Source organism: Protopterus annectens, chromosome 8.part1, assembly GCF_019279795.1.
Source record: "Protopterus annectens isolate FY-2018-M chromosome 8.part1, PAN1.0, whole genome shotgun sequence".
NCBI lineage: Eukaryota > Metazoa > Chordata > Ceratodontiformes > Protopteridae > Protopterus > Protopterus annectens.
In genome coordinates, this window is record NC_056742.1 from 149,459,114 (window position 1) to 149,481,192 (window position 22,079).

Here is a 22,079-nt window from a genome sequence, read left to right on the forward strand (position 1 = left end):
ATAAGCACTGAGATATTTTTAAAATTTGTAAAATAGTTGGTGATAAATTACAGTTTACTTTTAGGAATAATAAGAATTAAAAAAAAATAATTTCTGGGGAGGAGACATTATAAATTTTACTGAGGATTATGAATATAAATGGATTAGTGAATTTAATTCTACTGTTTTTCCTTGTTTGAATGATTTAAGGGACAGATGTTTTAAATGGTCATGTGATTTTAACTTTATAAACTGAGTTTTGCCTAATGATGCAGTGAATAAAAATATGAGGAAGCAGTTATGTGAGAGCACATATTTATTTATTTTTCACTGTATTTATCAATTATTCAAGTCATTTTAAAAGTGGAGCCTGGTGATTTTTTTTTTGTTTGTTTTGTTTTTATTTGGCTTATATTTTATTACATGTCATGATTTGTATGAGTTCTCTTTTTATTTTGTACATTTGAACATTGCATGGTCTCTACTCTGAGACCTCACAACATTCAACTGTAATGTGAGGTGAAGTGGCGTGACTTGAATGGGCAAGTCAAGTGGAGCATTTCCTCCCTGGGGTGCCTGTCACACCACAGGCGCATTTTGTTTTAAAAGGACACCTTATTGATTTTGTTTTTATAGGAGAGAAATGGTTTCTTTGCTCTAATAAATAAATACATTTATATGGAAAGAGCACTCCTACATGCACTGCGCTCATGGTAGCTACATAATTGGCCTATGCATAAGGCTGGCCCTGGGCTTTATCCAATTAAAAATGAATAAAACAAAAATAAAAAGAATGAATGCCTTATGGATATGTATATGTGGTTATGGTAAAGGATTTAGTGTTTGTATATGCATGCATAATTTTAAAGCTTTGCACATTGCCACAGTTATATCATACTTTCAGCCACACCTTCTGCATCCCACTTTGGGTATCTGAAAAGCCAGCAACCTTACCTTCTAGTTTAATCCTGTCTTTCACTAGTGAAAGTGAAGGGGGTGAAACTGAAGCATCATATAACTGATATCTGTATAAACTGACTAACCCCACTCTGTGTACCTCTAACAGATAACCAGCTTCAGACTTATAATTCAGTGGTATATAGCAGTTTACTGTTTCAGCATGCATCTGTCCATCTTATTTAGATTATTGAATAAAAAATGTACATGCTATATTTTTAGTGCTAAATCTAAAATATAGAACAAGCTACCTATAGGTCTCACAAGATTGCATTTGAAAAGGTATAACCCTCAAGTCTTTGCAAACTAGAATGCAGCTCCACCAATTGTATCATCTGTTTATACAGGTGAATAATGACGCTGTGTAATCCACCTGCCTCAACTCTTCTTCTTTCATTCCTGTTATTACCTCAGGTTGTCTTCCCATCTCCTCTTACACAAATGACCTGTCTATAGTGCTAATTATTTTTAATACACGTTCCTGTCACCTTTAATTTGTGGTATTGCTCAGTGCCTCTACTGTTCCACAGACTCGAGCTGCATCTTACGAAATTCCTAAATATTGAATCTATGAGCCTCATGTACTTGTGCATGTAAAATAAGTATTTCTACCTATTCTGGTACCTTTCCAAATGGGACATGACTAGCTGCTAACTAGTAAGTACAGAGACAGCAATTAGCATAAAATGAAATAATTTCATTTGTTTTATTACATGATGCCTGATTTATAATGCTATCAAAACCTGATAAAATGCATTTTATAAAATATCCTGAAATGTGATTTTTCTATTTATTATGAAGGGTTTTTCCACAGGGCTTCAATGGAAATGAGCTGTTACCAGATGTCCTGTCCTGATCATCACATTAAAATGAAAATGAAATAAAGAACCACAAGTTATGGTAGGAATGGGTTTTTAAACCCGTAGCAACTAGCTCCCCAAGCTTTTTCATACCTTGACACATTTTGAATTTGTTGAATTGTTCATTTGCTGAACAGGTAACTAAATTGGTCCATCCCTACAGCATATATGGTCAGTTTTTTGTTAGACAATCAACCAGTTTGTCTTTGAGAGTAGGAAAAGATCAGATTGACCTACTATCCAGAGTCAGATAAAGCAGTGCAAGAACAAACAAAAATGATATAAGTGACTCACTTGAAGGAAAGCACAGAACAAGGAACCTGTAAAATGTTAAATACTGCATTACCCCTTCAATACATGTACTTTTGATAATATTTCAACACAAACATGAAACAACAAGAAATGTATTTGTGCTATTCTGAGGGAGATGGTAAAATATGAGTTAGACGATTGGGAGCAAATGAGGGTGTAAACAACAGGGATATTAATAATTATATATAATTTATATAATTATTATAAGGTCATAATTACGACCAGATGTGTGTGGAAGAAGCCAAAACAGAAGTTTAGTATGGGAACTCAAGAAAGTGAGGCTAGCAGCTAGGGCAAAAGAAAGATCATATAAGAGGTGGAAAGGAGGGAAGCCAACCTTAATTTTGAGAGACAGCATATTGATAGAAAGGTAATAAATTTCCCTTTGTCAAGTGTCCCAGTAGTTGAATGATATACAATGTGGGAACAATGGACTGTCTGGGATGGATGAGAAGAATCCCAACTCCATGATACTGCAATCCCAGAATTGACATACACGTAGAAAGAGATATGGGAATACAGTCCCACTCACTGGGAGTACATGGGGGCTTACTATCCTACAAAAGTACTTATTTAGTGAAATTTCCTGAATTTCAGTTGGAAAGGACATTAGTAGAAGTGTTGATCGCTTGATAAGTTGGTTTCATTACATTAGGAAAATAGCAATGGTTTCAACAGGCTATTGGAACTTTGAATACGATCTCAAAGGGTATGATGGAGTTGGAAGAGACTCAGAGAAGGCAACAACAAAGATGGTGATGACAACAAGGGGTAGAAGATTAAATGGAGTTAACAGAAGGGATGAAGGGATGAAGGGATGAAGATAGGCAGCAGGGGCTTCTTAGGTGCAGTAGCAGAAAGGAGAAAGGAGAAAGGAAATCCTGAAATGAACTGGCTGCACAAAGATGAGAGGGATAAAACAGAAGATATGGTTAAAAAATACAAATATACTATCTTATATTTTGTCTCAGTCTTCACAGAGGAAAACAAGGGTGGAGAGGGAAAGCTGTAGATAGGTACCTGGATGAGTGGAACATGGTGGAGAGGGAACTGTATGCCCCTAGCGAGATAGAACCAGAACAGCTGCCTACCAATATTCTCAGAAATCTGGCCAGTGTACCAGCTGACACCCTAATGGACATCTTCAACAAATCACTGGTTTCTAGAAATGAGCCTCAGGACTGGAAAATAGCAGATGTCACACCCTTGTACAAGGAGAAAACAGAAAAGTTCTAGGAAACTCATGGCCTCTTAACAGTGGTATTATTGAAAATCATGGAAAAGATCATAGAAAAAAATCTTTTTTAAACACCTTTATGAAAGTATTACTTAAGACATAGGCAAATTTACATTAACAGAAAATAAAATTAACCATGTTAGCATTTTTCATTTTAAAAACAATATAGCACATATATTTTCTTTGCTACTATAATCAGTCCAACATTACAAAAAACTTGCTGAATTCCTGCCTCCCCTTAAACCTCACTTCTGTTCCTCCTGAACAGTGTTATGCATGTATTGTTCCCACAGTTTCCATTTACTTCTATATTACAGTAAAAAAAATCTTGAGAGGAAGCTTGTAGCATTTTTGGAGAACTGTAAACTTCAGGGCAGCAACCAGCATAAGCTTGCATGCAGAATGAGGCAACAGTCAAGCTATGTTACATGAACATGACTGGGAATTACCAGTAGATATTGTCTGGCTGGACTTCTGCAAAGTCTTTTAACTCATTCCCAAAAACCAAGCTTATACAAAACTAGAGAGGGTAAGACTAAGAATGAAGAGGTAGATTGCTGCACGGTTGACTGGTAGACAATGAAGGTTATGGTAAGAAATGTGATAATGAGGAACTAGGATAGGACTGAATAGTGTAGATAAGATAGATGGGTCCTGGGGAGATTCTAGGGGAAACAACTTGGAAAGGCTGACCAAGTAGGTAGAAGGCTTGCAAATAAGGCTCACTACAAACAAAATCAAAGCACTTGAGCCACAACAACTCTCATGTGATATTTCTCATGTGATATTTTTCTTAGAAGGACTAGAACTGCTGACAACATAGTCAAAGAAGGGCATGGGAGTGTAGATCAACCCGGACTGGACCATCAAGAGTAGAGTGAGATGGTGAGAGTGCCAACAAACAAAATGGTGTGGTATTTCTTCCAGGAATAGACTCTAGAAACAAACCTGTAATCTTCCACTCTGCAGGGCCCATATGGAGACTACACACGGAGCAGTTTTTGCTTTTCTGGAGGACATACAAGAAAATGACTTATTGATGAAATCCATGGGGTGATATGACCAGAGAGAAGATGTACTAAGGCTCTTTTCAATTGAGAGCAAAACTTAAAGGCTTATCATGATATTAATACACAGCTTCATAACAGGAAGATGTCAAGGGATTGTTTTAAACAGGAAGGGCAGATTGGAAAGGAGAGAGCACAAGCAGCATACATTACTGGTTAACTAATTCCTGTGTTTCTGATAGTATTTTTTACAGTGAGCTATATATTCATGTGACAGATGACTGAAAAGCTGGTAGTGAGGGAATCCACAGAAGCATTCAAGATGGTATGGAACAGGTGGAGAAAAGGGAAAGAGAAAGTTGGAATGCATCTGGTTTCCCCTTCATATATGTTACTTTTGCAACACGTTCTGCCTTAATTTCTTATTTTTGTCTTGTTTGTTTCACATTCTGTATTGCATTCATACATTTTCAGTTAACTCTTTTAATTGTGTATCGCTAATTGTATTTGCTCTGTTGGTCTGTTTCTCTTAAAAGCATGTCCCTTGTTTCATCATTATTATCTCAGATATTATTTTCTGTCTTATTAGAGAATCATGTTACTCTGCAGATTCAAAATCTTTGGGTTTATTCTTCATCTCAGTAATGTAAGCATCTATAGTCTCTTCAGCACTTTGTTATCTTGTACATGTCTATGAAATGGCAAAGCCTTTCTAGGCTGAAATAATTATTCATTTCTAAGTGTTACTGTTTTGTGTCTGTCCTTCTCAAGAAAGGTGAGGGGTAAATACGTCTGTGACTTTATCACTGGCAGCATGCAGAGGTCCTGCACATTGAACCTCCTGAGATGTTTAGTAGATCCATTTGCACTGCATAATGTGTCACATTTTTGGAGCCAGAGCTTTCAGTTTTAAGACAAGTTTTGGTGAAGTGAATAAATTCCAGGAGAGTATGAATCCGAGTTGTTATTTCCAAAAATAATTTACTTATGTAGTCCTAAACATAAAAACTCTTGAAAGCAAAATTCTTCACTTCTGCAGATGAATGTATTCATTTATAGCAGATGATATGGCAGTGTCTGACACCATGTCATGTCAGAAGGCTTAGAAAATAGCACCCTTAGAAGATATGTTCTAACCCACACAAGGCTGTATTACAACTGAGTTGTCTCGAAACTACAGTGTACTATATGAGACGTAAATCACTGTATCTTGTTCATCATTCTCAAAGCAGTGTAACTGACCACTTAGGGTGATGGGGAAAAAGTCACTGTTCTACTGCTCTGTTCTTCGTCACTAGTCCACATTCAGCCCAATGGCTGCTGCAGAAGTATATAGCTCAGAATCAGTCACTATGTGTATACTCCAAGGTTGTCATCAGTATAAACAACTAAATGTTCATACACAGATCACTGTTGCAGTAGCCTAACCTATTTGGGGCATTTTCTCATGCACCAACCAGCTTCCCAAAGCTTTGAGTGTCTTTCATGCACACCAATTGCCAGGACCACTCGAGGAGCTCCCTTTAAAAGGCAGTTGGTTGCCAAATAACTTCAGAGCTGTTTTGCTGCCCAAGTGAGAGCTTCATTGGTGGGCCCCCATGATTCTGTCATTCAGCAAATGATCCTTTAACATCTAGGCAAAGAAATCCCTGATAGGAAAGTCTTCTTGTTTTATTACTTGTATGAATACAAATTGTAATTTTTTTTCAGATTTTCTAATGTTACTAAGAAGCAAAAACAAAGTTTAATGCATGGTGGCAATGTGATTGTTGTATCTGTGCTTGTGTAAGCTTTTTGTGAGGAGAAGTTCAAATTTTGACTACAAGCTGTTATTTTTATTGAAGTTTAGTGTCTTAGGACAGGATAGTATGCTTGTAGGGGACTTATAATGGTCTACATATCATAGAAGCACTTGCTCTCTGCTGTTTTCCTTACTGACCATCTATGACTTCACTACCCACATTTCAGTAGCAGTAATGAGCTTCCACAGTTCTTCCTTTCCCAGAGCACAAAAATAAAACTTTACTTATTTATTTATTTATTCATTCATTCATTCATTCACTAATTGTTTGACATTTGTTTACCAGGAAAGTCCAACTGTATCAAAGTACCCATTTTCAGCTGAAGCTTGGGAAGAAAACCTCCAGGAACATAACATTACATACACAGGTTCAATAATATAGATGTGGACCTGCTTTGTGGATTTTATGTTATTTGGTGCCTTTGGAAAAATAAATTCATTTTATTTTATTCACCAAGTGCTGGTCGTCCTTCCTGGTAACCTGTTTATATTTGGTTTCAATAACATAGTTTACATATATAGTATAGAGTTGTAACAACATCGTTTACATGATGCAAAAAAAAGGTGTCATGAATTTGAGAAACAAAGTGTTAAAGATTGTTCAAGAGTTATTCAAGCTACTAGTTTGCCTCAGCTGCTGGGGAGTAACTCTTATCAGCTTACTACATTATTTGCTCTTCCCTCTTCACAATACTACCCCGGGGCACTGATTGAAACAGCTACACTTCTGGTAGCATATTTTCTAGCAGTAAGGAGATTGTTTATGAATAGACTGAAAAGGATTACACCTAGAATATGCCATTAGGGGATGCCCACTGTTACACTGAACAAAGTGTAGATGGCTATGTGCAATCTCATAGCATGTTGTCTGCCAGTGAGACAGTTGTGTAAACAGTAGAGGTAAAAAGCAATTGTTTTTCCCTAGAGCTCTGGGAAATAGCTTTCCAAGACTGAGCAGATGATTAGCATTGAGACTTGGTTAGGCCACAGAGTCAGCTACATGCTTGATGTTTTCTGCAGATGTGTTGTCTGGGACACAAGGAGAAAGCTTTAGCTTAAGGAGACACCTTGGCATAGTGGTGGTGAGTATCAGATGGAAACATATAGTACATTAGTTTGCTAAGCCAGATCACGGAATGGAAGAGACTTGGGGCTATGTTTTTTTTTCCTGTGGAATGATAACACTATTGATGAAATATGAGCTGAACTGGCTGTCAGTGTTTTTATAATGATTACTTATTGAAGGAGTTTAATGAGTGAACTGACCTGGATGAAGGAGATTGACTGATGACCAAAATAATTTCAGATTGTTATAAGTTATGTTATGTAATTTGATTTTGCTTTTAGCTGAGTTTCTCATCTGTTTATATTTCAGTTGGTTAGCTTCAGTTTTAATCTTTTACAGTTGTCATTGGATTTATTAATTGTTTAGTTTGTACTAATACTATGGATCTGGATTAAACTTTACTATTTTAGTTCTGAAAGGGGCCACTTTGTTTATAATATGTAGAAAAACAACATTGAATAGGGATACTTTTGCATCAGATTTGCATCAAATTGAAGGGTATGTAAAGAGCTCCAGCTGACAGATTTTAAGTTAACGAATAGAATGTCTATTTGGAGGTCAGACCCAGGTTAGTCATATGATTGTATCCATGGAATTTGTGAGTAGTGATATAATATCTGACAGTAAAAATGTGGAGGTAGTCACTTAAGGTGTCAGGGAGTAAATCTTTAGAAATGGTTTTGCTTGGTGTGTTGGGCTTCAGTCTAATGATATTGTATCTAACTGGTGTGGAGATTAATTAAAAGAAGCCACAGAGGTTGACTGCATTGTAGATGAATTCATTTGTTATTGTCTTGCCAATCAATGTTGAGATCACCTAGTTTAATGGCCTCTCCCTGAGAGATGAAAGATGAGAGCCAAGAAATTATTTCTTCAGTTATGTCAGTACTATTACCTATGGGTATGTAAATGCCTACTAAGTTTATCGCATTGCATTTATTTATTTTAAGTGTGGATATAAGGATTTTTGCATTTTTGGTTCGAGATGGTTATTGGAACAGAGAAATAAGATGATATTGTTTTCATAGATTGCCAATCCACCTGCCCTACCTTTTTATCTGTCTGATGTTATGACATTGAATACAAGTGGGAGAATGTTCTCATCTTTTATGTCTTGCTGCAGTTCTGTTTCTATAATTATAATGATAGCTGGTGATTGAGGAGCTATCCATGCATGGACTTCAACTATCTTGTTTTGAATATCTCTCTAGATAGTTTTAATTAAAAGTAGGGCAGAGACTTTTGTTAGGAGTAGTGTCAGGAGTGTGATGTTTTGGTGCAGTGGTTGGATTTACTGGAGGTTACAGTGTACCTGGATTTGGATGGACATTTCTGCAAAGGTTGATAGTCAGAGGGTAGTATAAGTGGGTATAAGGCCACTGTTTTAAATTTCAATTTAAGAACTAGTTTCTTAGAAAGAGGGTTATGTGAATATGGAGTATGTTTTAACTTGAAGTGGTAAATAATAACCAGAAGGAATAGGTTGGTAGTTTTGCAGGAGAATGGTTTGAAGAGATTTAATGTGAGGTATGGGATGGAGGATTATGATATAGGCAATGGTTGTGGAAAGATATTTGTACAATTTATGAGAGAGCTAGAAATAATATTGTTAGTATCTTTATGAGTAATGGAGACAACCTGTGTCACAAGATAGAGTTTAGGGGTGTAGAGGGAAGTAACAGGAAGTCATGGATGAGGCAGACGATGGGCGAGAGCTAAGGTAAGTATTAAGCTAATAAGAAGATAAGAGAACTAGTAAGTTAATTGGAGAAGTTGCTTTGTACATGTAGGGTGAGAGTCAGGTAGGCCTTTAGGGAAGAAGTGACATATGTGTAGAGTGTCTACTGTCAGTTTGAGGACCTAATTTGCAAATAGCCAAATATTAAGTGTTGGACTTGCTGATATAGTTTTTAAGGCCCCTGCTATTATTTTGCAAGTTCAGAGATTACAAAGCATGGCAGGCAAGCTGAATGTTTGTAGTAATAAATAAATAAATTGTATGAGTACACATTTTAAATTCTCATTTTTTGTCTCTCATGCTATGTACTATTTGGAATTTACCGAATATGGCTATATTTGTTAATCATATTCTACTTAAAATGTCCCTACCATATTATACAATTTTTCTATATTGCTTGGAATTTGTTTGGAGATTTTCTTCCTTGGTTTGACCTGAAAAGGGGCTCTTTTTGATCTTAGCCAGGCTATGCAGGTCAACACATGGTGATAAATGAATAGTGTTAAAACCTAGTGACTTGACGCAGGCTATGGAGGCACTGTGAAAGGTATATGGGAAGGTGAGTAATTACTAGTAAGAGGGTGTGAATTCTAAGGTCCACTATTAATGAAGAGGGAAGGAAGTAGAACTGATAATGAGGAGTAGTATAATAGGCTGATGAAAGCTTGGAGTCATTGCACTACTAAATGAGGAAGGCAAATGTACAATAGAGAAATATAATTGTTGGCCCACAATACAAAGGACTGATGAAGCATTTCTTAAAGAAGAGATAATAAGCAGATGGCTAGGGTCTGCTGCATGCAGACTAGGGAAATGCACTGAAAGCAAAATATGCCGTATTCTTTTTAATGTGATGAAGTAATATTAAACAAAAAACCCCAAAAGTTATTATAAATATAGTAGGTACATCTGTTGGTCTACATATAGAATGTCACAATGCCTCCAAGCAATAATCTGGATGTTCTGTGAAAATTGAGATTGGAGAGAGACATTAAAGTTAAGTGTAAATGTGACGGACAGCATTACACTGCCTTTGTGACAGCATCCACTTAATGTTTTATGGCTTTGAAAACCAACAATACATTTGGTGATTTTTTCTCTTTAATAGTACATGTTGCTCCATGCACTGCAAAGAATTATGATCTGCTTGATGATCGTAACCCTCTATATAATGTGTTTGAGACATGGAAGCCAAGAAATTCTCACTGAGAATGAATCAAGAGGTGAATCTTAGCATGCATGCTGAGAACACATAAATACTGATTAGTATTGGTGAGACCTGATCATAACTTTTTGTATATATGGAGCTTTATCTACCCCATTTCCTAACAGTTAGAGGTAAAAAAGTGCAAAGTGTTTTACAGGCTTTGAAGGCTAGTAAAGTACTTAGTTATTTATTTAGATATTTATTTTTCCAACTGAGCCAATAGCCCATTGTCAGGTGAGGCCCAGGAAGAAAAGCTCCACAACTCATTCAAAATCATTTAAACAGTAGTTGATGAGTAATTATATACAAGGGGGGAAAAATCCTTTTGCACAGACAGCATGTAACTATAATTTGTAGTAAGGTCAGGGAGAGTTTTTTTAAATATTGCTGCAAGTTAGTTCAATAATTTGCATACAGAATGGCAAAACAAAAATATAAGGCAAGATATTCAGGGGCAGTTGAGATTGGAAGAATGTCTCTTGCATGAGACCCGACCATAACAGTACTTAGGGGATGTGTAACAATTGTTACCCAACTCTGAAAGCATTAAGATCTTGCTCTTTTCAGGTTCATCTCTTTTTTTTCTAATTTTGAGTATAATCATGATGCTCCATGCACTACAAATAAATAAATAAACAGACATAAGTTTTGATTGCTCAGTCATTTTAAACATTTAGAAAATGTAAGGCTAAGCCAGTCAAGCTACTAAGGGTCATATCTGAGTTACAATCCAGCATTAGTTTGCATTACTAATCGATATGATCAAGTTACAGTATCCTTTTTGCAGTTAGCAGTGTAGTTCAAAATGAGTGACTTCTCCAAAATCCTGTTTGAAGGTATAAATACCTTGAAGGCAGCATACTGTATGAAAACAGTTATTTCACTATTTTGCCAAGAATGGTAAACACTCCAATGTTATAAAACTCCTCCTGAAGAAAAAGTGCATGGTTTGTGATTTTCAAAATATCATTAAGAAATATTTTCATTCCAGGAATTTGTTGGACTGAGTGGGAAATATGTATACATCAGAAAAGGATTGAAACAGACACATATGTATTGTCGATTCCCTCATCATGTTTGCCTGCACCAAATTCTGCAGTGTCACTTATCCTTACTGTTAATCAAAGTGAGGTCTCAGAAATCAAGGAACAGTGTCTAAAAGTGACAGCAGCGAAGAACCTCAATGTACAGATCAAGTGAGTGTTTATTAATTTTTTTTCCACATCTTCTCGTTCTTTTCATTTTAAAACTGGATTTTAAAGGGTCACGTAGAAGTAATATCTTTTCAGATGGAACTGACATATTTTATATTATAAAATGCTGCATGACTAAAATATAAACTTGTTTAATAAGTTTTAATTTAACATTTTAACAAGTTTTACTTATCTTTTGTTGCCCCTTGGTTAGTGCTAGGGAAAAGGTCTTGACATTTGACTGGAAATTTAAATAATATTAACAGTTCACTCTTATGAATGAAAATAAAGTACGACACATATATGAAGAAACAGTTGTTTTGGGAGCATACTTTAAATAGCAGCAGAAGAACGTAGGATCAAAGTACTATGTGTATATATATATATATATATATATATATATATATATATATTGACTGATTACCTGCTGAAAATATGTGTGCTTGCTCTGCTACATGCTGTGCCAGAATGTGCACTTGTAAACTTGTATAAACTGCCTTTGATTTTGAGCTTACGTTTGATTACCAAGTAAATGACTAGAGAAGATGCAGTCAGGAGGTGTGGTATAAGGTACAGTTTTAACATGCAGTCTTCTCTTCTACATGCAATATCCCAACTACTATCATAGAGTTAAACATGATTTTTTTCACTAGGTTCCCAAAAATGTAGTAGTCTTCAATGTTGTCCTAGAAGAAATTTTTACTTGATCAGCATTTGTTTGCAACTTGTGGCCCATGGTCTACAGAACCCCAAGAGAGTTTACTATCACTGCTGTGGGAGGAAATTTTCAGTAATTGTCTGGAAGCTGTCTTCCCCTACTGTAAGCTCACTACCCTCTAGATAACTATAGTTCCACCTTCAACCTTAATGAAGTATCTGCTAAGGAAAACAAAGGTCTCCTTTCTAAACTTGATGCAAATTTTGGAGCAAAATTCATCACCTTGCATATTTTCTTAAAAATGAAGGCAGAATTAATTGCCAAAACTATAACACGTATCAATAATCTGTCATTAAGTAACTCTAAATTCCCCACACTATTTAAACAAACTACAGTGATTCCACTGCCAAATGTCCCCCTCCCAAAAACTATTTGGAAAACTCTTCTACAAACAAATCTTTGCACATATAAATGTATATGGTTCATTGTGTGATAATAAACATAGCTTCTGTAATGCATTCAATGCCATGGCATCACTATACACAGTTGCTAATAAAATCCCATGTAATATGAAAATGGACTGCTCAAAGGAGGCTTATTCACTGACATGTCCAGTGCTTCTGTGATTCTTAATTACCGGTAGGACCATTAATATTGGTATGCCTGAAGGCTCTATACTTGGCCTCCTTATATTCTTCCTGTTCATGAATTATCTTAGATATACCTTCCCCAGATGCACCTTGTCTTGTGTACTGATGACTTTCTCCTCCTAGAGTCTAATTTCCAAACTTCAGCTAAATAAACAAGAAAAAGTCATGCCTGTTTCTGAAGGGGACACATAGAAACAAATTAATAATAAATCCCAACAAGCCAAGCACACACCACAAAAAATGTCTTTTCTCCTCCCCCAGTACTAATATAGGAGACTTCTAACAACATTTACCCACTGTTTACCCAGCAGAAGTATTGTGGCATTGTGCTTGATCCATTATTGTCCTTCTCAGGCAATATTGCTGCTCTTTAGGCCTTGTTTTGGCTCCTTTGTAGGAGAAAGATCCTTTACCAAAATTACTTCTGTTATTTGGAACCACCTCCCACTAGCGGTAAGATCACAAATCATTTTACAAGACTTCAACGCAAAACTGAAAGAACATTTAAAGAGTGAATCAATTTGTACCTGTTTCAAAGACACAGGGTAAACTACAATGAAGGCATTGATGCCTCCTACTTCCTCCTAACATCTGTTTGTCAAATACACTGAGGTAAGTTGCATTTGGGCAATGAGGTAAATAACTTAATAAGTAAATAAAGAATGCACATTTTTAAAAGCCAGATATGTATATGTGGAAGGAGTCTTGTCACTCACTATAGGTGCACCAACTTTCTGTGCATAATACTTACAATTGAAAGAGAACATATTGTGTATGAGAACAAATCCATAGAGAACTACTTAGATGAGGATGAGATGATGTGAAGTATTGCCAGGTATGCTAGGAGAAGTAGGGCTGTGGATATGTAACATATGCCAGCATAGCTAGCTGGAGTTTTGTAAAGAATTATATGTCATTTGTATATCAAACTGATTTGTACAGGTGATTATGTTGAAAATGTATTTGTAAAGCTGCTTGTCTAAAAATGTACCAACAGTGGGTCCTGCTGGACAGAAAACAAATACATCTGTATATCAGACTGTATAATACAATATCTTCTGTTACAATATATTCATTTCAACAGTTACAATGCAATTTGTCTTGTAACTGTTGAAATGAATATATTGTAACAGAAGATACTGTAAGAGAAGATGTTAATCTCAGTCCAGCTAACTCTGAAAAATAGTCTGAAATTAAATTACCTGGTTTAGGCCATAAAGTTTATGTCTTACAGTTCTGATTGCAGCTAGAGAGAAAATATTTGTGAAACCCAGGACTAGGAATTCTACTGTATTGTCCTTAGGAGTGAACTAATTGCTACCCTGGAAAGGTGAAAGTTTTTGAAATGGTTTTATAGCTTCCAGATGCTGTAACACATCTTACCAAAGTTTTGTGTATGAATTATGACACATATGTGCTAAATTCTGGTTCAGTTTCTAGTAAATGGGGGAGTGTGGGAACCAGAGTCAGGTGACCACATGTATGTGATATTCTGCAATCCATCCCTGAAATTATGTTTTAATAGTAGAGGAGACAGAATTCTGTTTTTGAAACCTGACAAAGAAGGATCACTCACCCACTTCATCTTGCCTTGCTTTAGTAAATAAGCAGGGAAAAGTAATTATTTAGATCAGTCAGCAAAATAATAGTGAGATTACTTAAGTACTGTTTTTCCTATATCTATGTGAATCTGTCCATCTGTGTTATGTTTAATACTTCCTGTGATTAAAACTATGTTGTTTATTGTAAATAGATATTTAGTATTTTCATGTTCTTTTATTATTTATTATTAAATTTATTTAAACTTGTCATTGTGGCTGGCCTTTTAGAGAATATTTTAACCTTTCAGAGTACTTATATTTATTCGGTGACACTGTGGTCACTTTTGAAAGCCTTGCTGCATTGGTCAAACACTATGTATTAGTATTAATTTTGCTCAATATTTGGGTACCCTTGCAACAGTCTTAAAGTAGCTGGCTATGGAGTATTCTGTTGGCAGTATCTACCTTATAGTCTGAGCATATGGGGCATAGCTAGTAAATCTGTGCCAGCCTTCCCAGGTGTGTCTGTGTGTGTATGTGTGTGAAAATCAAATCTCAAAGAGTGTGTGTGTCAACTAATTTGAGAAGGGACACAGTGCACTAGTTTCACAGAGAAGGGTGGTGGAGGACATGGCTGAGGACTCAGCTCTACAGCTGTGGTCAGTGTGGGGGTCTTACTTGGGGCCTGGAGAGAGAGAGAATGAAACCCAGTCCCAGGACTGGAGTGTGTGCTCTTAAGGGAAATTGTGCTTGGTTCAGAGATGCATCTGGAAATAATGTATCTATTTTTGTTCCAAGTGAACATCATTCACTGGTGTCCGTGGTGAGAATTGAGACTCCTTGATCACTGGCCCAGAGCAGGGATGTCACAAAGGTTATAAGCATTTTCCAAAATTGAATATACTAAATGTTTGTTTAACTAATTATTTACTTATTTGCTTAGATTTGCTATTCATATTAAACTACTGACCAGATCAACAATTTTCAGCCCAGTCCAGTATTAAAAATGGCAAGTGGAATACAAAAATATTTCGGCAATAGTAGTCTGTTCTCAGAGAGAGGGTAATACTTCTGCATATTTGATTAGACATGGCTTTGTGTATTTTTGCATCTAGACCCTCATAATTAGCAAAGGTGCAATACAATGTATTTATAGCTAGTGCCCTCTCCGACAAAATGGCCATCAACTAAATAAAAATCAGATAACAGCTTCAGTACATGCTTAGTTTTCTGCAGGAATCCAAATGCCTTTCTAACTAAAGATTTAAAAACAGAATCTAAATTGTTTTACAGTGAATCAATGTAATAACCCTTATCTGAAAATATTAAGTCTTAATTATATTTCAGTAAATTATTTTGCATTATAGGGAGCCCTAAGAAAAATAGACATGTGGTAGAATTTAAATGTAGATATTTAAACACCATTTTACTTGTAGCCCTACACTTATTTGTTTATATGTTACAAATTTATATTAATTAGCAGTAAAATTTATTATTTTTGAATAGGCTTTATCATGGAGATTTAGGTTTTCTTTAGGTTAGGTTATTCCAGATAAAGTATTAGTTATTAGTGCAATTTTTTCAGGTAGTCATTTTTATTTTTTTTTTTTATGTAATTATTTTTGATTGTTTGGAGGTATGATTTTGGAGAAGGAAAGCACACCATTTGGGTTTTTCCTTTCAGTTTTGGTTAGGAAAGTGTAGGGGCTATAGTCTTATTGTTTTGGGGAAATTATATTTCTCCCAGTTTATTGTATTGATGCTCTATGAAGTTTGGATTTAGGGTGGATGTGGGTTTATTTTTGGGAATAAGTTATGTGTTTGGTTTTGAGCTATTAGTTTTAGGTTTTGTTTCAGTTTTTAAGGTTGGGGTGCCTGATAGCTGCTTACTTTGGGTTTATGGATGGTAATTGATGTCTTCTATGAAAATTATGGATGACAAAGGATTCCACTGGATACTATTGTGGTATGTAATAATACTAGCAACTATATTTAACTCTATTATGTATGAAAGCTTTTTTTCATTTTTTCATTTTTTATTTTCTTCTATTGCAATAGTCTTTTTGTTGGCATTAGTTTCTTTAAGTGGTGCAAAAAGTTGGGTAGGATATTATATATGTTATTTGTATTTTAAAAGGGGCAGTATTGCTTTATTTCAGTTGTTTTTGCATATTATTGCTGTTGGACTATGATATAGATTCTCAGTTCTTTCTGTGGTTGTTTTTTTTATGTATCTGTATTTATATATTTTTATTCAGTTATTTTGTGTTTTTAAGTGAATTTTAGTGATTGGGAGGTGGAGAACTTTTTTCCTGTGTGAGATAGTGTGTGTTTAAGTTTTCATACTATTATGGCCACCATATTGTGGGTTTTTGCGTAAATTTGGTATTTTTTAGTATTTAGTTGTTTCTTCAATGTGCATGTACATAGCAATGTTATTATTTTATTAGGTAATGTATAGGTAGGTAGGTAGGGTTTGATGTATGTTTTCTTTTTTTCTTTTTCTCCTGTTTTCTGCTAATGCCTATAGCACTCATGTTTTTTCATAGGTTCAGAGGTTCATAGGTTGGTACTAGGCCATTGGCCCTAGGGCTTATACAAGCCTAGCCATAACAATTCCCTGGAGATTTCTTCCCACAATATTTACTTCCCTGGACCCCTGTCTAACAGGGTGACTGATGTGATCCCCGGGGTGAATTTCCTATCTCCATCCAATCATCAAAGTTCATTTTGAAGAGGGCCAAGGAAGTGCTCTGCTTGACATGTATGGGGTATGGGGAGTCTCTGGGTCAGGAACCTATCCCTCCAGCATGTTTTGTTCATTGTGATGACAAGGTTTAGATCCCTGGAATGTGTGGCTCTGAGCGATTGGGATTTCTTTAAGTGGAGCATCTCCAACAGTTTTAAATGTTTTTCTTTTCTTTTTTTTAAAAACTTTTTATTAGGTGCATATGGCTATATACAACACTAAAGGAATCATTGGACAGGTAACATACTGCAGATTTGCATCTCTTTTGCTAGCTCCACAAAAATGCATTTCATAAAGCACTTTTCTCTTAATTATACAACAACTAAAACATAATTTAACATATGCACTCAAATAATATACTACTTTAGTTTGCAAATACCCAAGTGAAAAAAGGGCACAGATTTAAAACACTATTTATAACCAAATTAAGACTGCCTCCCTCTATCCTACTAATTCTACTTCTTTATGTTAAGGAAAATGTTAAATTAATCTAGTTGGAAAATTCTTCCATTAATACAACAAACTTCAGTATTTAAGCACCAGTAGACATTTATTCCATTTCACAGTCACACTTGTTTGACTATTATATTTTCTAGCTGAACATATTACTGCATGCTCTTTATTCCATATACATGACAAAGAGGCCACAGGAGATTTTAAATTTATTGCGTGTTATGTATTTTGGCCTCTCACAACCAAGAATCTAAATCATTTACCTTCATACTCTGCTGTAGAATCTGGATGGCTTGCCTTGCAGAACACCATCTCTTTAGTGCGGTATTTAAATGGTAGATTCCTAGTTTACTGCAAAAATGACCCATCCATTTCTAAATCTTTTTACCTTATCACATTTTCAAAGAATACATTTCCATGTGCCTACTTCTATTGCATTGCAATGGCAGCACTCCAGTGATTTGAAGTTGGGATCATGGCAACCTTTGCAATACCAAAAAATATAATTGGACATTTCCCTAAATGCACTGACCATTATAGAGATCCAGCACTTTACTTAATAGTGGTCAAAAGTTGCTCTCAATCAGTCTTCCCCATATTTTTCACTACCTTACCTTTACAAAAATTGTGAAGGACTATGTCATTCTAGTTTCAGCAAGTTTCAAACTAATTTAGATAACAATCCTTTACTAGCAACTTTAACAATGTTATAATCTGCTAAAGAGACCAAAAGCATACAGGTATTTGTCTGTGGCTAGTTCCATTGCTGAAAAAATAAAACACAAAACAAAAAAAAAACCCCCACAAAGATCACAACGATAGCACTCCATCAGCAGTTTAATATCCTCGTACCTCAGCTTTTCACCTTCAAGGGATAACCAGCACAAAAACTCTTCCACAATAAATAGGCACAACAATTATTAAATTCAATAAATCATTAACATTCAAAGAGCCCATCATTTAAAGTGACCAGTGCTCTTTACATTATATTTTTACATTATATGCATCCCTATATAAAATTTTATTATTAAATTGTAATACATTCACATAAAAAAAAGCCATTACCCATATGGACACCATACAAAAATCTAAAAATTAAAAACAACTTCCTGATTTAAACACCTAGGAAAGAGAGTACCATAATTAAAAATGAATGTGGTTTCCAACTAGTTCAGTTTTTAGCAAACTCTACTCCACTATCAAACATAAAATTCAAATTCAACATGTCTGCACACTTAACAAAATCAGCCATGGCACCCTTACAAATAAAAAACAAATAGTATATGAAGCATTTGTAAATAATAACATTTTCCACATAATACTTTAGAGCATTTTTAAAATTCTCCCATATGCAGAATAGCATAAGAGGGAGCAAATGGTGGCCCCATGGTTGTCCCTTTGATTTACAAATACTATTCCTCTTCAAAGTAAAACAAGTATGTGATAAACAAAATTCAAGTAATTCCAAAATAAATGAGCTGTGTGGGCCTTCACCCAAAATACCAGCAATTGCCTCGAGACCCCTTCTGGAAGAAATATTTGTATACAAAGAAGAAATATCCATAGATACTCAAAAAATAATCCTGTTGCCATTTAACATCTTTAACAACTGAACATAATTCCTGAGTATTTTTAATATGTGGTGGTGCTTGGTTCTAATATTTCTTCATTCTCCAAATATCCAATACCTATTTTACTTTTGAAAAGCAGTTTTATTTGCAAATTAAAGGGACAGCCATGTTTGCAGACATGGTGAATTTGAATACACATGGTTTGAAATTTAGTTGTCATATGGACCAAAATGCTATCGATTTTTTGGATGTCCAACTTTTCATTGATGAGTGAGAGAAAATTCAGTTTAGATTAGACCATATAGAAAAGATACAACAGTTAACAATTTTCTGCATGCATCTAGTATGCATTTCCCGCATCTTATCAATTCATTGCCTTATGGGAAATTTAGGAGGATTTGGTTTAACACTTCTGATATGGGATCTAAGGACAGATTTTTGGCCGGAGTGAAGCAAAGACTTTTGGTTGGGGGCTATTCGAGCGACATCTTGGTGAAGGCTTAGAACAAATAGAAATATGGGTTCGGCTATGATAATCAGGGTAATATTAATGTAGTGAATTATTTTATAGCTCAATATGAACAAGAGACTGATGATTCTGGTAACAGATTATTTTATGTTATTAAATTCAGTTCTTTCCTTAATATTTTGAGAAAGGTGGTATTGAATTTCTGGCCTATGATAATTTCAGATGAGAATTTAAGGAAATTATTTTCTGAACATCTTACTTTTTCTTATAGTCGATTTTGTAATTTGAAAGAACTTTTGAATCACCCCAAATTAGAACGAACCATGTCTATCAGACCAGTGGGCTTTTTCCCTTGTGGGAAATGTGTACGTGGGAGGATTAGAAATATATCTAATACAATGATAAATGATTGAAACTTTGAATCACAAGGTAGATTTAATTGTCAGTCATGTGGTGTTATTTATATTTTGGGATGTGGGTGTGATGCAGTGCAATGGTATGTTGGGCAGACTAAAAGGAAAGCTAAAATTAGAATTTTAGAACATTTAGCAGACATCAGGAATGGCAATACCAATAGTCATGTAGCAGATCATTTCATGAAAGAGCATTCAGGCAATGGGGAGTCTTTATTTTTTAGCATTTTTGGCCCAACCTACATTTGATAGTGGAGTAGATTTTGCTAAAAAACTGAACTAGTTGGAAGCCATATTAATTTTTAATTATGGTACTCTCTTTCCTAGGGGTGTAAATCAGGAAGTTGTTTTTAATTTTTAGATTTTTGTATGGTGTCATATGGTTAATGCTTTTTTTGATGTGAATGTATTACAATTTAATATTACAATTCTATACAGGGATGCTTATAATGTAGAAATGTGATGTAAAGAACACTGGTCACTGTAAATGATGGGATGTTTGAATGTTAATTGATTTATTGAATAATTGTTGTGACTATTTATTGTGGAAAAGTTTTTGTACTGGTTATCCCTTGAAGGCGAAAAGCCAAGGTACTAGGATATTAAACTGCTGGTGGAGTGCTATTGTTGTGATCTTTTTGTTTTTTTGTTTAGTTCCATTGCTGCTCTGATATTAGGTATCATAACTAGAAATATTTGTTTAACTCTTTCTGTGGGATGATAAATCTGATAGCAGCATCTAGACAGGTATGCTGGCTTTACAGAGCTAAAAACTGAAGCACCAAGGTATGCTGGCTTTATAGAGCTCAAAACTGAAATACCATCAGATTGATTCTAGGTACCCCCAACCCTTTAATGTCAGGATAATCAGCTTCTAAAAGAATGAAAGTAGGAAAAGAATATCGGATATTTGGGTGGTCCATTATGTTTACAATACTTTCTTGGACTTCAAGAGCACAATCACTGCAACATAAATCCTCTCACTTCAGGATCCTTTATACTCCTGGACTTAAACTCAAGTCTAGCTTCTTTCTTGGTGAGATAAGAACTTTGTCACCCCAGCTAGAGTGGAATATGAACTACTCTCATGTATTTGTTTAAATTTAGAAGACTCAGCCAGCTCTGCACAAAGGCCAAGAATGATAATCTGATAGGACTCAAAGGTTCATTGGCTAAAAAATAAATAGTTTTACATGGCATAGATAGGAACAAACATAACACACTGACCACAAGTAACCATTTTTGAAATAAGTTCAGTATTATATATGTCTTGGGCTCATCTTATGTCTTGATAAAGTTAATTGCTTTGACTCTCTCTCTCTCTCTACAATAGGGGGAAATTAATTCCTAAGTAACTGAGGCTGTTTATCTGCCATTTGAACAGAAACATATTTACAATAAATATTGTATGAACATATTTGAATATTGAAATGTCAATGTTGTCCAGCTTGATAATATATCTTGCAGTATATTCAGAGGCTCTCAGAATGAAATGTTTGATATTGTGGGCTTTGAAAAAGAGTTCCCAGGTAAGTTATTGAGGCACTTGTCCCAACCTGAATATCTATACCCCACAGTACCAGTGGTTTCATTTGCTATGTCCCCGACTCCAGTATTTGTGATTTTAAAGTTTTCCTTCTTTTAGTGTATGTTTACAAATATAGTAGTGTTATTTGTTTTCTGAACAGGAAGGGGTAAAGTTGCATCAATGTATCTTAGATCAAGTTTTAATTTGTGCTTGTCAGTATAGCTACATAGGTTAGTGTTTCTCTGAGGTACAGTTTTCTGAATAGTTTGTTGTTTTTATATTTATTGATACTTTTGTTGCTGTATCCCAGTATTTTATGTATACTTTATAATATGAATTTATTTCATTTGAATTTTACTATGGAATTTTACAGATGTTTTTGTGTGGTTGAGTAATATTTTTAATGTTTTATTTTCATTATAATCTATGGGGAGTTGGATTTGACATGGTTTGTTTATTTATCATAAGAAGGTGTAATCAACCTCTAAATATTTGGTATGGTATCTTGACCTTATGCTATTAATATATTAATATAGTAATATTTATGCGATTTACAAGATATGTGTTTTTATTCAATCCCCTTTTAGAGAGGAAAAGATAAATATACATATCTATGTGTATGGGGGAGGCTATGCATTTATAAGTATATATGTACAGTAATTATCCTTTCCCCTGTGGCTTAGGCTATCA

The 22,079-nt window shown here is 35.0% G+C and overlaps 1 protein-coding gene across 1 annotated transcript in view; it reads left to right on the forward strand.

Annotated features, from left to right (window-relative positions):
- PKD1L2 (polycystin 1 like 2) overlaps positions 1-22,079 on the forward strand; it is a 1,522,374-nt gene that overhangs the window by 401,959 nt on the left and 1,098,336 nt on the right. Inside the window, exon 14 of the mRNA XM_044081586.1 lies at positions 11,156-11,360. Coding sequence (XP_043937521.1) covers positions 11,156-11,360 — 205 coding nt within the window. The remainder of the gene's footprint in view (positions 1-11,155; positions 11,361-22,079) is intronic.